Raw genomic sequence first — 15692 nt, 5'->3', positions numbered from 1 at the left:
TATAATCATCATCGATTCTACTACCAACTATCTTATGTTGTTGTTGTTGTTTTTTTACTCTAGAGGTATCCCCGCGACCTAGCCCAATGCCCAACCTGCCTTACCTTGGACTTACTGCCAAGTTGGAGTTAGGAAGGAGTGAGCTTAGGTGAGACTAGTCCTCTAGGGATGTACGTAGCTGCCCGCAATCCATGTGCATCGGGCAAACCCAAGCCTTGGAGTCAAACCCAAGACCAATGGGGAGCAAACCCACAGCCCAAGCCAACTTCGCTACTCGTGCAAGCTAACTAGCTTATGTTGTTATCTAGAATATGGGGAACATCAATTGATGGTACCTAATACATATCAAATAGTGTTATACTACCATCCTAATTAATTTAGAAGACATCAAGTTGCATAGACAAAAGAATATTCTATAAATTCCTATAACACAGACACCAAATTTCTCTATGTAGATGTTGATATAAACCATTTCATTGGGTAGTATGATACAATACCATATATCTTTTCATCTTTCCTCTTTCTCTACTCCCATTCATGTTGTGGATGACTTATTAACTATGTTCTTTGACCATGCATGATTAAAGGATGGTGTAGGCATTATTCTAGTTTCTTGTAGTTGTGAAAATTTTGAATTTTCCTTCAATTTGACGTTCAAATGGCCTAACAATATTGTGGAGTATGAGGCCTTCATGTTGAAATTAAATATCTATCACAAGAATGGTAAAATGCTTTAGGATTTATGCATATTGTAAATAAATTATTTAAAAAGAGAGATGAATCTATAAGGTGAAGTAAACATCATTGAATATGTATTGAAACATTGTTTGGTACACTATTGAATATTTTGCGATAGCTAACATTGAATGGATTAACACATTGGAGAATGTTATAGTTGTTTCCTTGGTGTTCAAGCATTCAAATTTGACTCGAGGTTGACTAAACAATATAAGGAAAGGTGATCCAAACTAGAAATTGGTGAGAATAGATTGTGATAGATAGTAAAGACACTACCATCATGGGGGGGGCCTAACGCACTCATGGATACTCAAAGGGATAGCATGTATTATATCAAGTGGAGGATGGCTCAAGAGAATGCAATAATAGCCTATGAGGGGGATGACATGACATATGATATCTAGAAATTTACGTCTTACCTAGATTGGAAGGATGATGGAGTTAAGAGTAGGTGTGGACATGTCACTATGCATATGCAAGGGAATATCATAAAAAGAATAATAATCTCTTTAGAACTTTTCATTTTCCTTTAAATGTATAAGAAAAAATTAGCAAACCGCTATAACTATCAAGGGGGAAATTGGAGGGCTCTTGCCCATTTTAACAATATTAATATGATTAACATTTTTTCTAGCTCACCATCCTTGGCTCAACAACTCCTCTTTCCAACTCTACAACAATTTCACTTGGTTCAAATAATACTCTACCTTATGCTTCTCTTTTCAAAGATTCGCCATGGACTATTGTCCATAGGAGGAAAAAAAAAGGTCAATCTCTTTCTTCGTGGACATCTTAAAATATTCCTTGGGCCCATAGTTTGGTCCCATGTCTAATTCCTAGGATTTCGATGTAATACAAGGAAATGATTGCGTTAGTGACGCTGAAATTGGCACCACTCAATGGTTTCCTTTCAGTAAATATTATTCTATCTTATCACCGAGATACTATCAGATCTCTACGTTAAAAGCCCTAAAATTTAGATGATAAAAGCATAGATGATGGAGTGGGCCCTAAATTCTATTTGTGGCAGCACTCCTCTTTCACGTTTCCACTCACCTTATAAAATTCATTTTATTATAGATGATGGATGATTGAAAATCAGTGGGCAGCACTCTCCTTATAAAATTCATTTTATTATAAATTTAACTATTCGAGGGAGCACTCTCCTTTCAATGTTTCCACTCACCTTATAAAACTCACGTTAGTGGGCCCTAAATTTAACTATTCGAGGCAGCACTCTCCTTTCAATGTTTCCACTCACCTTATAAAACTCATTTTATTATAAAACTCACGTTAGTGGGCCCTAAATTTAACAATTCGAGGCAGCACTCCTCTTTCACGTTTCCCCGCACGTTATAAAACTCATTTTATTATGATTCCGATTATTTTAATTCTCGCCCACGACTGTGTGGCTCTGGATCTAATATTAAAAAAAAATGAGATTTCTTAATTTTTTCTGGTATAAAAGGCCAGGAAATACGCTCTGCACAATCACCCTTAGCAATGGCTCTTAATTCTACCCCTTTCTCTGCTTTGAACTTCTGCTTGAAATCTAAGCCTACCCATCACATTAAGCATTCCACCAAGTCATTCTCCGCATTAGGTAGAAAATGTGTGAGTAGTCCGATAATGAATAAGGCCTTGCCCTCCACTAATGTTGAAGGTGTCACTCGCCGCACAGCCAACTTCCATCCCAATTTGTGGGAAGACGATTTTATACAATCTCTCCCAAACCTGCCTTATGATGTAACCTTCTTTTCACACCATAATGCTTTGCGATTCCATTTTTTCTACATCATAATATGAATTATAATGTGTTTTTTTGGGTTTTTTGTGGAATTAAGCAGGCTCCTCACTATCGTGAGCGTGCTGATGGACTTGTTGCGGAGGTCAAAGACATGTTCAATGCAGTGGGTGCTGCAGATTCTTGTGCAGAAAATATTTATAAACGCCTTGAAATGGTGGATAATGTTGAACGCTTCGGAATTGGGAGGCACTTTCAAAAGGAAATAGCAGAAGCACTTGATTATGTTTACAGGTATGTTTAAACAAAGATCAGGGTTGGGATGTTTTATATGTATGAATTGTAACTGAAAGTATTTGAGTAGCAGGTTTTGGAACGAGAGCAGTAAAGATCTGAATACTGCAGCTTTGGGACTTCGAGTCCTTCGACTACACAGATATCCCGTTTCTTCAGGTGGCCCTAGTCTATTGATTATTGATCAGTTTGTTGCTAATGGATCACTTAAAATGTTTTATTACTGAGAGTGTCTATTAAGCATAACAATGTTGTTGCTTACGTTAGTTGTATGAGACAAGTAATTTATTTACATTGAAATTTATTAGATATCTTATCTTGGACAATATAATGGCAGATGTGTTGGAACAATTTAAAGAGAAGGATGGACAGTTCATACGTTCCACCAGTCAAACAGAGGAGGAGATCAAAAGTATTGTAAACTTATTTCGAGCTTCATTGATTTCCTTCCCAGAGGAGACAATAATGGACGAGGCTAAAGCCTTTTCTACCATGTACTTAAATCAAGTATTAGAGAAGACTGATATTATCAGTGCCAATCTTTTACAAGAGGTGGTGCTTTATATCGTTTCTTCAAAGTGTCAATGTAACAAAGGCTATGCAGAGCAAATGGATTGATTTTATTTAAAAACCTAACGAAATATTTTCATGTACAGATAAGATTTAATCTGGAGTATGGATGGTTCTCGAATCTACCAGGATTGGAAGCAAGGCATTATATGGACATTTACGGAGAAAATTGCTCATGGGTCAAGTACTTACAATAACAATAACTTTTAAGTCTTCCTACAAACTTAGAAAGACACTAAACTTTTGAGTTCATTTTTATTTTAATATTAAAATTTGCTCCCTGATATCTATTTTGCAGGAAGGTGGATAATAAAAAGATTTTAGGTTTAGCTAAACTGGATTTTAACATTAATCAATCATTGCATCGGTCAGAGCTTCAGATCGTTTCTAGGTGAACTAATTGAAAGATATTTTATTTCTTTAAATATTCATTTTCAGTTTATCAAGTTTTATATAATGATATCAAGTATCTTATTAAGATTTAATATTTTATTTAATTTTAACATTATTATATATTGTTTACTTTAGAAAATAACTTGTATCTGCTATTTTCAGGTGGTGGAAAGAGTCGGGTTTATGTAAATTTGACTTCATGCGTCATAGACATGTAGAATATTTCTTTGCAGGGTGTGCAATTACTTCAGAACCTAAAAATTCTACTTTTAGAATTATTTTTGCAAAATGTGTTGCTCTTACATCATTAATTGATGATCTTTATGATACTCATGGAACTCTTGACGAGCTTAAACTTTTCACAAAGGCTATTAGGAGGTAAGTATTCTTATACAAACTTTTAGTTTTAAATAATTATTCATTTTTTAATAGTATAAATTAATATATAATATTAATATGTGATTTAGGTGGGATTCCTCTCCTCCACATTACCTTCCAGAATATATGAAATTGGCATATCGTATACTTTACGATGCAATTATTGAAAGTGCAGAACAAGCAAAGAAAATTCAAGGCCGTGACACTCTCCACCTTGTTCAAAAAGCTGTATGAATAAGTATTTTTGTTTAAATATGTCATAATATAAGTTTTTAATATTTATCTTAATTAAGAATACATACTAAGGTGCACAATAAATGTTCACATAATATGATTTCTTATTACTTATATAGTAATAGCAATTAGAATCAATTAAATCAAATTCATATTTAATAGAAATTATTAATTTTATTAATATTTTATATCAATTGTTTAATATTCAATAAAAATTATTAATTTTGCTAAGATTTTATATCAACTTTTTTATTAAAGAGGTGAAGTAGGTTTTGAAGGGATCGGAAACCCTATTTACATAAAGCTAGACTTAATAAAAGCTTATGACCCCATCAACTGAAGTTTCCTCACTAAAATCCTAAAAAAATTATATTCTTATTTTTCATTTCTTTTGTACTTCTGATTGTGTTGATAATTTTCTTCTTATATAGTTGCACATTTTTTTTCTTACATATCTAATTGTGTTGCTACTTTTCTTCTTATATAATTTCACATTTATTTTCTTACATATTCAAATTTTATTAAATTCCAAAAATTATATTGATAATTTAAATTGTTTATTATGTATTTTTTAAAAATAAGATTCATATATGTAATTAAAAAATATTCAAATCATTTTTTATATTTTTTGAATTCAAATTTAAGTTTTTATCTTTCACTTTTTTAGTCAACAATTGTAAATTAAGAATTTTTTATGTTCCCATGTACTAAATGCAATTATCTTATTATCTTTTAAGTTCTTCATACTTGATTTCATTTATTTATAGTAATTAAGTCCCTAATCATTCCATTATTATTCTAATTTTCAGTTGTTCATTTTTCTTTATTTTCACATCTATTGAATAGAGAATGTATTGAATACATGAATGGGGAAATAGTTAGAATGTAGATGGTTTCCATATTAATCATTATATACATGAATGGGAAAATAGTTTGTAAATTTTTAAATAATTAGAATGTAGATAGTTTTTATTCATTATTACATTGGACATTTGCACTAAAAAAAAATATTAAGGATATGTTATTTCTTTATATTAGATTTAACAAAGTATTTATAAAAATTTAAAAAACTATTTTAAACTATCACTATTTTAAATATTATATAATATTTATGTTAATAAAGTATAACAAACATGTAGTAAAGTAAATTATTGAAATAATTCTTTGTGTTTATATTTGATGAAAATTTTATATTTGTTCAGTGGGTCAGTTATATGGATTCTGTGATGGAAGAAGCTAAGTGGCTTTCTACTGGATGCATACCAACATTGAAGGAATATTTAGAAAATGCAAAAGAGAGTGTAGCTTTTCGTACAACAACATTGGAACCTATATTAACATTAGATGGAATTCTTCCAGAAAACATCCTTCAAAAAGTTGATTATCCATCAACATTCAATGATCTCTTGTGTTTGACCCTCAGATTAAGAGGTGACACTCGAACCTTCAAGGTATGTATTAATATATTAATCAAAATACATGTTTTATGTGTATGCACGATTAACGAAATAATTGTTTTGAGTACAATTAAATTCTATAATTAAATTTGATCATAAACTCTATCTATTTGTTTTGAAGGCTGAGGCAGATCGTGGAGAAGTCACTTCCAGTATATCATGTTACATGAAAGATCATCCAAATTGTAACGAGGAAGATGCATTGAGGCATATCATTTCTATGTTGGATAAACATCTCAAAGAACTCAACAAAGAGTATTTGAAACATGATGATGTTCCAATTTGTACTAAGGACACTGCTTTCAACATCTTAAGATGTTATCATGTTTTCTACAGAGACGGAGATGGAATTGGAAATTCTGGCAAAGATACAAAGAATCATGTAGAAAAAATCCTTATTGAACCTATGGAATTATAATTCCTTTATGTATGTACTTTTATATGTTTATCAATTACACCTCCAAGTGTAATAGATAAATATATTTCCTAATGCACGTTCTAATTTGTATTGCCCTTCTTGGACTCATCCTTATAAGAGAGTGTCATATACACTTTTAGATTTATGCTCTGATAGTCTCTTTTACATTGGTGGATTCATTATGATTTATATGGATAAATCTATGTCTCGAACTGATATGATGATCAAACTTATGTGTAGTGATTTAGATGCACTCAATATTCATGTATGGATTATATGGCTTATGAGGTTATGAGGACATCTTGATTACTCCATGATTATGATGATGGTTGAGTTGACGTTGCGATGATTGTGATTGTCTTCTAGTGTATTTGTAATTAGAACAATTTTATCCACTCATTACAAGCATATGATGTGACGTTGCCATTCTCTAACACTTGCCTAATCATTTATGATGTATATGTGTTGTATATATGTTGTATTGTGTTTAATGGTGGATGCAAGATTATAGGTATCAGACATCAACTCCACCTAGTCTCATAGGTTTAAGCATGTATTTATGCCGATGGTAATTTGTTGGAGATGGTATGTATTTCCCTCTCATACGCTAGGCTTAAGTTGCTCACCTTGTCGGTTTGGTGTTGTGGCACAAGTTGGTGGTTAGAGTCCTATGTTTGTGTTTGACCCTTAGTCAGATTTCTTGAGGTGATGTGGTTGTGTGGTTATTATTTAATTAATAATTAGATTAATATAATTTATTAATGTATTATATAGCACGACTATTTATTTATTTGGTTTATTTGGTGTTTAATTGATTACTTGATATTTAATTATTATTGAGATTTTATAATTATTTGATTGAGATAAATATTGATTTATTTGATCTATTTCTTAATTGATTACCTAATTATTTATTTATTCTTTAATGGTTATTTATTTATTATTTATTGATTTATTAATTATTTATTATTTATGTTTTATTGTTGATTTGATTTTATATTTTATTATAAGTTTCTATTTATTGAGCTTTTACTTATTTATTTACTATTGGGATTTGAGTTGTTATTATGCCATTTATGTTTATATTACTACTTATTATTATTTGCATAATTGGTTATAATATAAAGTTTACCTACCCTCTATTTTGATTGGTTGTTTTCTATGAAGGTAAGTAAATAATGTAGTTTTATATTATCTACCTCTTATTCATGCGTGGTAGGTATAATATATACTTTTATGCAATTTTCTAATTGGCCGGTGGGTTTCTATAGTTTTAATTTTATTTTTATTTATTGGAGTATTCTGGCATGTTGTTGGGTTACCATCCGAAAGAATTTAGATTTCATTTTGGAAGATTTGCAATTGGATTGAACATTGTTGATTTTAGATTGCTAGATTGAGATTATTCTTCTCCGAATTCTATTTGCCATTGCTGTGAATTTTTCAGGTCGGAGCTTTATTCCTCTCTCTATAATTTATTTTTGAAAATATTGTCTGTAATGTAAATGTTGAAAGATTTTTTGCGGAATGGTTTTGATGTTTTAATGATTTAAATTTGGTTGTTGGGGAATAAATTATGAGAATTTGATTATGTAAAGTGAATAGAGTGAAATCTAGAAATGGTGTTTTGTTGGGGATGTATTTTCTACATTTTCCTATTTCAACCCATGAACCCTCTTTCTTGTGATCTTGATTGAGTCTAAGTGATATTTTGGATTCCATTTTCATTTCCTTATGTGTTTCCTACATCTTCTCATAATTCTATGTACATTTGCAAGATTGAAAGTGTATGTGGTTTTGCCGAGAGTTATTTTCATGAACTTATGTGAGTTGCATTTTTTGTCCTATCTTTCCCTATAGGTGGCTTGAATGTTTTCTGGGAATTGGAATTCCTTTGAAATTTTATTTTATACCTATCTCCATTTTATTTCATCTCCCTAAGTTTTTGTGTGAGTTTGTTGAATATTTCTACATTTATGAGTGCGATTGTGGCTAGAGATTGATGGCAAATTCTCATGATATGATCATAATTTTCCATTCAAGTGTTTTCCTCATGTTATTTCATCCTCTCACACCTTATGGGAGTGTTTTTGAGTAAACTTATAAGCCTATGTTCAATTATGGGTGTATTCATCACCTATTGACTTCATTTCCTTTCATTTTTGTTCTTTGAACCCAAAGAGATAAATCTTTAGAATGGATGCACTAAAATATGGCACCGATGCACTAAATTTCCCTATGGATGCACCAAAATGGTCCTTTGTTGTGATAATCTGCTTTTCTGAGTTGGTTTTGGTAGTTTTTCTGAGTTGGTTTTGGTAGTTTTTCTCAAATTGGTCGCTTTTTCAGATATGGGGCTTGTAACAAAGGATTTTATGATTGATGTTAATGTTCTTAGCGATGTTTTTTATTTGATTTTGATCCTTTCATTTTTTTCTATGGCTCTGGTATGAAGATTCATTCCTTATCATTGCAGGTTGTGCATATTCGCATAATTGCTCCAGCAAGAGGTTGATTTCCTTGTTGTTGAGGGATATATTTTGAATACTCTAGTTGGATGTTTATGCCTCACTTTTAAGGATTATTAATTCTTTTGGATTATCTTTTATCTCATGTATATGCCTTGGTTCATTGTTGTATTGATTTAGCGAGGGCTCTTGCTTGCATTTGGGTGTATGATTCATGTTATGTTTCAGTTTGTTCCAATGATGTTGTGATTATGTTTATATCTTTTGAGAGCCTTTATGATGTTGGCATGATGTTAATTTGTTTTTGCTTCACCCTAAGGTATTGGTCCATTATTAGTGGGAGTGGGCTCTTGCATGTGTAGGACCACGATCGTGAGCAATAGACCTCTAGGATTGGGTCTAGACCTGTTGGAAGCACATCAAGAGTTTTTCTTGTAATTGTAAGTGATAATGTTAGTTTCCAACTTATTGTTTATTAACAGGTTAACAATAAATTAAATTAAAGTACATACACCAAATAACACATAAAGAGGCAACACCATAACACCAATATTTATATATGGAAAACCCTACAAAGGGAAAAACCATGGTGAGGCTGATATCCACATATCTGTATACTTGATCAAGGTATACAAATATTACATAAAGGGGATTGCACATGCACTGAGGCCAACCGCCTAGAGCTCACTGCTCAAACAGAAACTTATCATTGACTTACATAGTAATACATGATGACTACAAACAAAAATGAACTCATAATATGCATCTAACCATACTGGATAAGTTTTGGTTCATGCTATGATAACCTTCATCATGTATCGGTTTGTTGATGCTCTGTTTTGTCCTCTTCTGCTACCGGTTAGGTTGTGCACATGAAAGTGCACACAAACGCTTTCATTCTCTGAACAAAATTCATATGGATAATATCTTAATAATTCTCAACCAAAATTGTATTCTAAAAACTTATTAATCCATCACTGAAAGGATCTCATTAAATATCCTTCTATCTTCCACCATGTCAGATTCAATAAAAACTATAATCCTATCAGTTGTCAGATCATAATGAATTTCAAACATAATCCCAATGATCATGTCGTCCTCCACATGTTACCATAAATTTCATGAAAGAAATAATTGGGGCCATAAGATGTCCTAGTCGGTTCCTATCCATTACAGGGTTCCAAATACATGTTATGGGGATCATGACTTAGCCGGTTGTGAAGCAAAGTGAATACCGGTTAAGTGTAATGAATGTTGGTTAACCCGAACAAAACAAAGTGATAAAAAAATAAATCCAAATAGAATATATTTACACCTGAAGATGAGTTTCCATGAGTTACAATCAATGACAACCCAAAATGCCATTAACTCTTACCAAATGAGTGTCAATTGCCAACAATCTCCCCCTTTGGCATTGATGGCAACACTCATGTGACAAATGGTGTTGTCACTAAATCTGTACATCCTCCTGACCTATACATGAATGGTCTATATGCATCTAATGCCCCCCTTGAGTATTATATACATTTTTCACTTTATTTCTCCCCGTTTGACATTAATGACAAAGTGGAGTGTCCACAAAGAATTATGTATAGTTATAAACATAATCCGGTTCTATGTGAGTTTCAAAATGTATGCATACATAGACTTCAAAAATAAAAAGTAGGTATCCCAGCCTCGCTTAAGGGAGTCAAGAATGGAGATGAATCCATTCAAGAGACTAACATAATATTCAATTTCTTCAAATATATTGGGATCCTTCTTCTGCATGTTAGAAATACATTCAGTCTTATGAAATAATAAATTATCCAATTGGGGACCAATGAGATTGTGGAGCTCATTTTCTCTCTTTATTAAATTATCCCTTTCCTTCTCTAATTTCAAAATTTGATCCATAACTGCTGAAATTGGATCATCCAAAGAACTTGTTAGGTTAACTATCAGGTTGTAAGAGTTGGAAATATGAGTCAAATTATTCCTACAATATGACAATTGCGTGTCTATAGGGGTTGTGAGCTCATCAAAATCTAGACAAGTCTTATATACTCTACCTCCCTCCGCCAATGCTTCATCAATGGATTGCAAAAAAGTTTGGAGTTTCCCCTTGTCAAGCTCAATCATTTGTAAAAATGTCTGCTTCTGGGCCTCAAAAAATTTATCTTTAGTCTCTGTCAATAAAATTTTTAGTAAAGAATCATAATGCTTGGGAATAAAATTAATGATCTCCTCCAATTTACCAAATGAGCTTGTGCTCTCTTGTGCTTGGAATCCTCTCCATGTAAGAAGCTAATCTTTTTTTATAATTTAAACGAGGACGGTGTAAATAATCTAAAAATTCAAATGTATTTTCTTTGTAAAAAGAAGCTCTCAATGAATTTTGATTAGAGAGTTTTAAAGAATTCAACCAATTGTCTCGATCATCGAATATTGCCGAAAGACCGGCGTTATTCAATAATTCCATGTAATTTTTTCCATTATCGAATATTGTACCAACTGGTTCAAAATGGTGCTTGATTAATTCCTTATCTTTTGACTCTTCCTGAGCCAACTCCTCGGTTTCTTGTGCTTGAAGTGCTTCTACTGCCAAAATTTTCTCATCCAGTGACATCTTGTGGTAGGGTTTGGCAAAACTAATAGAAAATTGTGACAAGTTCCCTTTGGTTATAGTTGAGGTGTCAATTGCCAAGCCGTAAGAGATATCTATCATGGCTTCCTTACCCTTGTCTGTCGGAGAGGTATCCTTATAACCCTTTAACTCTTGTGCACTGATGGCTTCACCACTTGCTACCCTATCTAGATCTTGAACATCCTCTATAACCTTATTATCTAAATCCTAATCTACATTTCCCTCTGTATCCTCTACATTTTGTACATTATCAACCAATGTATCCTCTATTGCAAAATTTGACTCACTAGCCGATACAGTGGTAACCACTGGAGTACTAACATGTTGTTCATTATTTACACTTTTTTGTTTTGTATCTGTCCGTTGCTTATCTTTTGGCAACCGAATATTCTGAGACTGTACAAAATTGGGACTCAATTCATAACCCAAACTCAAAATAATTCTTACCCAAATGTCTATTGTTTCCTTCCAGATCTCCTTAAACCTTTCCAACATAAGGTTATTTATTCTATGCTTAGGATTAAATTTAGATGAGCCGGTTTTATTTATTAGATCTCTCATCTCTAGAGGGGTTATTGTTGGACATAGATTAACTAGTTATGTATCTTTTATTCGTTGGTCTAGAGTTTGAGCATGTAATTTTCTAGCCTCTAACTTATCATATAACTCCTTAGGAAAAATATTCTCAAGTTCAATCAATGCCCTACTAAAAGAATCAAGACATAAAAGAATTGCTTCCTTAAATTTTTTTAATCCTTCTCCTCAAATACATTAAAGAATTAAGAAATGTTAACTAAGTTACAATCATTAATAATTTGATCAATTAGATCCTAAGCGTCCAATTTCTTCTTACTAGTTCTTCCCTTGGTTTCTAGTTTGGGTTGCTCATCAAATTTAGGTTTACACTTATGAACAATTGTGATTTTAGGTTTTTGACCTGAGTCTCCTTAACACGTTCTTTCTTTTTCTCCTCCTTCTTCCTCACCACATTAGTAAAAAGTCCTTTCTTCTTTGGAACTTCCTTTATATCCTCATTGGATTCCATTTATGTAAAACAAACTGTCATATATTGTCGAGTAGCTTTTTGCTATCTCTTTGCTGACTCAGTCGATTTAGGACTGGCCAGCCTAATGGACGATGCTTCTGGTTGCTTGGAAGTCCCTATCTTTACTAGGACCACATTGGGAGTGGCCTAAGATGCCTTCCAAGCTTCCCTTTCCTCTTTTCTATTCTTCTTCACCTCTTCTTTCCTCTCAGCTTTAAGGATTTTTATTTTTTATTTAATATTTGCCCTGTCATGCCCTTCACTTATAAGTGTTTTGGCTGAAACCTTAGTCATCTTCTTCCTAATAGCACGTGCAACCTATTATTGGTGAGCCTTAAGCCTTTTTTCTTGGGTTGTGCCAAAATTTTCTTCCTTATCATCAACTGGTGCTTACAGTAAGTGTTGTTCATAGGCATCCAGTGTGGCCTCGTCCACCTCATAACCCTTAGGCATTATCCATATAGTTCTTGATTGAACAACTTCCATCATGCAACCATCATTATTAACCATAAAACATATTGTATCCTTATAGTTTTCTATTATGGACTTTGGAATTCTAGATCTTTTTTTCATTTCTTCTTAGAAAGTCTTGAAAAATTCCCATAAATTGGCCTTACTTAACTTATCTCCTTGCCTATCCAAAATTTGAGCTATCTGAGTTGCTACTTGATGATCAAAATCCCATCAAATCTTTCCATAACTAGGAACAGTGCCCAAAAAGTAAAACGCTGGATAGATAACAAAAGAGCCATACTAGAAAGTGTTTTTCTTATCTTGCTTGAGATTTTGGAGGTTTGTCAGAAGCTCTTTGAGCATCACAATGCAGAGATCGTAGTGTGCATCCTCCTTTACTATTTGATGAGCAATGAAATATTGTTGCCAAAGAAAGAGTTTAGTCAGTTAGGCTGATAAACCTTGTAACGAATTACCATCGCAGCAAACTGGACATCAATTTCTCTTACATTATCAATCCTTATTGAACGTTCATCAAAATTAGCACTAGTAAGTTTGTTGAGTTCATTTATAGAGAGCTTGCACCTAGGGTTGGGTATACCTCCAATCTTGTGTAGACAAGTGATGTTCCAGATCACTTCCTCCGTGATTTTGTAGAACTGGTCCAACCAGATAAATTCTCCATGAATACCGCTCAAAATTTATCAAACCCATTTCACCTCATATAAAGTGGGTTAATCCATGAATTGTGTAAAACCCTTCCTCTGCAAGTGGGCAAATTCCAGTTTCATCTAGTTGTCGGTGATCAGGTTTTCTATGAAAATGCAAGACAACACATATCCTATGAACTCCTTGATGTTGCAATGAATGTATTCCCTAATATCTTTGGTGTGACAAATACCATGGCAAATACTTGAGAACACTCCCAAAGGTTCATCCAGAAGGGATTTGAAAGGATGCTTCTTGAAAATAGGACAGGGGAGGTTCTTGATTTCCACCACCAAAGGAGTATCGATGTTGGATGATGAAGCCATGATAACTGAATGCTGAAACTAGGGTTTTTGCAAACGAAAAATACCTTAAGATACTGTTGGGAGATGAGATTTCTTTTGAAAGAAAGTTCTTCCACAAATCTCCTTTGATTCTGAATCATTCTGAAAATCACTCGTCTGAATGCTCGATCATTGGGTGAAGAAAATAACTTTACTTTTCCTTTTTTATCGTTGTTAACCCTGATTTTTAACTGTCATAAATGTTGTTGGGAGGGTTGACCGATTCACATAGTCTACGAGTAGGTTCTGGTAAACATCTAAAGTTTCTTGAGTATGCATCCACAATCAAAATTCTCTAACTACATATATAATCTGGGGTATTTGCATGATCTTGAATGATTTACCTACCCCTAAGGCAAAGTGCCTTAGTTAATGGTTGTGTCTGCTACTGGTATAGGACCCGATGACTCTACCGATTGTTCTTCCTATGGTGTATTTGATCTTCTTACCCATCTTTTCTCATGTTGTTTTTTGATGTGTTTGACTTTTTGCCTTTCCCTTCTCATTTGTATTTCCATTAGTTGTTGGTGGGTTCTTACTTATGCAAAATTTAGCAATATGTCCAATCTTATTACATGCATAATAGACAATATTGTTCTTCTGAATTGCTTTGTTAAACCCCATGATTTCTTTGATTACCTTTTGATCTGCATTGGTTAGTCATGTGTCCAAATCTACTACATACATGACATCTTACATTTCCAAGGCTGGTGAATGATGCATTGTTTTTATTATTCCTATTTCTACACTAACTAGCCATATGATCAGATTTATTGCAAACAAACCATGTACCATTGAATTTGTAAGCATTAGGTTGTCTTACCATTGATTTATGGTTCCCATTATTCTCATGATTTTTCTTATGTCCAGATGATTTATCTTGTTGTGAAGTAACAAATATTTCTCCTTTTTCATAACCAAGACCTCTCTTGTCATTAGCATCTCTCTGACTCTTTAACAGTTCATCAAGTTTAGCAGAGCTTGCTTTAAATTTGTCCTTGTAATCATTTGCAGTGACCAAGTCATCTCTCATGATTATAATTTGTCTCTCAAGTTCTTATTCATTGGTCTGGGACTAGACCAATTCAAGTTTCAGCAAATCATTCTCATGTGTTAGTTTTTTGCATTCATCAAATCTATCCTTCAACGCTTGAGCTAGGTTTTCTTCATTTTTTATTTTTGTCTTCAATCTCTTTGCACATTCTCATGGTTAGTTCTTGCAACTAATTCTTAAATATAGTGTTCTCCTAAGTGATTTTGTGACATTGACCCTTTCATGGCATCTTCCTCATCACTAATTTGATTTTGCAATTGATCACAGAGTTCCTTTCTCTTAGCTTGAACAACTAAAAGCCTTGCTTGCAATGAAATGAATTATTCTATGGCTTACGTCAGTTTATTTTTCAATTTTTTATTCTCCATATATTCATTATCAAGATCCTCAAGAGAAAGTTGAAGTTGATGTTGCAGACTAGTTTCCATTGATTCTAAATTATAGATCTTCCTCAATTGGTTAAACTTCTTCCGAGGAACCAATCTCTAATACCAAATTTTGGAATCCAAGAACACTGAGAGGGGGGGTGAATCTGTGTTCTATTGGTAATGTTAGTTTTCAACTTATTTCTTATTAACTGGTTAACAGTAAAAAAAAAATTAAAGTGCATACACTAGATAACACATATAGAGGCAACACCATAACACCAATATTTATACGTGGAAAACCTTGCAAAGGGAAAAACCACGGTGGGGCTGATATCCACAATATCTATATACTTGATCGAGGTATATAAATATTACTTAAAGGGGATTGCACATGCAATCA

The 15692-nt window shown here is 32.9% G+C and overlaps 1 protein-coding gene across 1 annotated transcript; it reads left to right on the top strand.

Moving 5' to 3' along the window:
• Positions 1–2216: 2216 nt before the first annotated feature.
• LOC131066130 (alpha pinene synthase, chloroplastic) lies at positions 2217–6369 on the top strand. The gene is made up of 10 exons (XM_058000835.2): positions 2217–2484; positions 2586–2776; positions 2850–2935; positions 3114–3328; positions 3433–3530; positions 3645–3737; positions 3902–4117; positions 4207–4345; positions 5554–5802; positions 5930–6369. The coding sequence occupies exons 1-10, from the start codon at positions 2242–2244 to the stop codon at positions 6224–6226; spliced, it is 1827 nt and encodes a 608-aa protein (XP_057856818.2). The 5' UTR covers positions 2217–2241; the 3' UTR covers positions 6227–6369.
• The last annotated feature ends 9323 nt before the right edge of the window (positions 6370–15692 follow it).

This window comes from Cryptomeria japonica, chromosome 1, assembly GCF_030272615.1.
Source record: "Cryptomeria japonica chromosome 1, Sugi_1.0, whole genome shotgun sequence".
NCBI lineage: Eukaryota > Viridiplantae > Streptophyta > Pinopsida > Cupressales > Cupressaceae > Cryptomeria > Cryptomeria japonica.
This window is presented reverse-complemented; position numbering and strand designations above follow the sequence as displayed.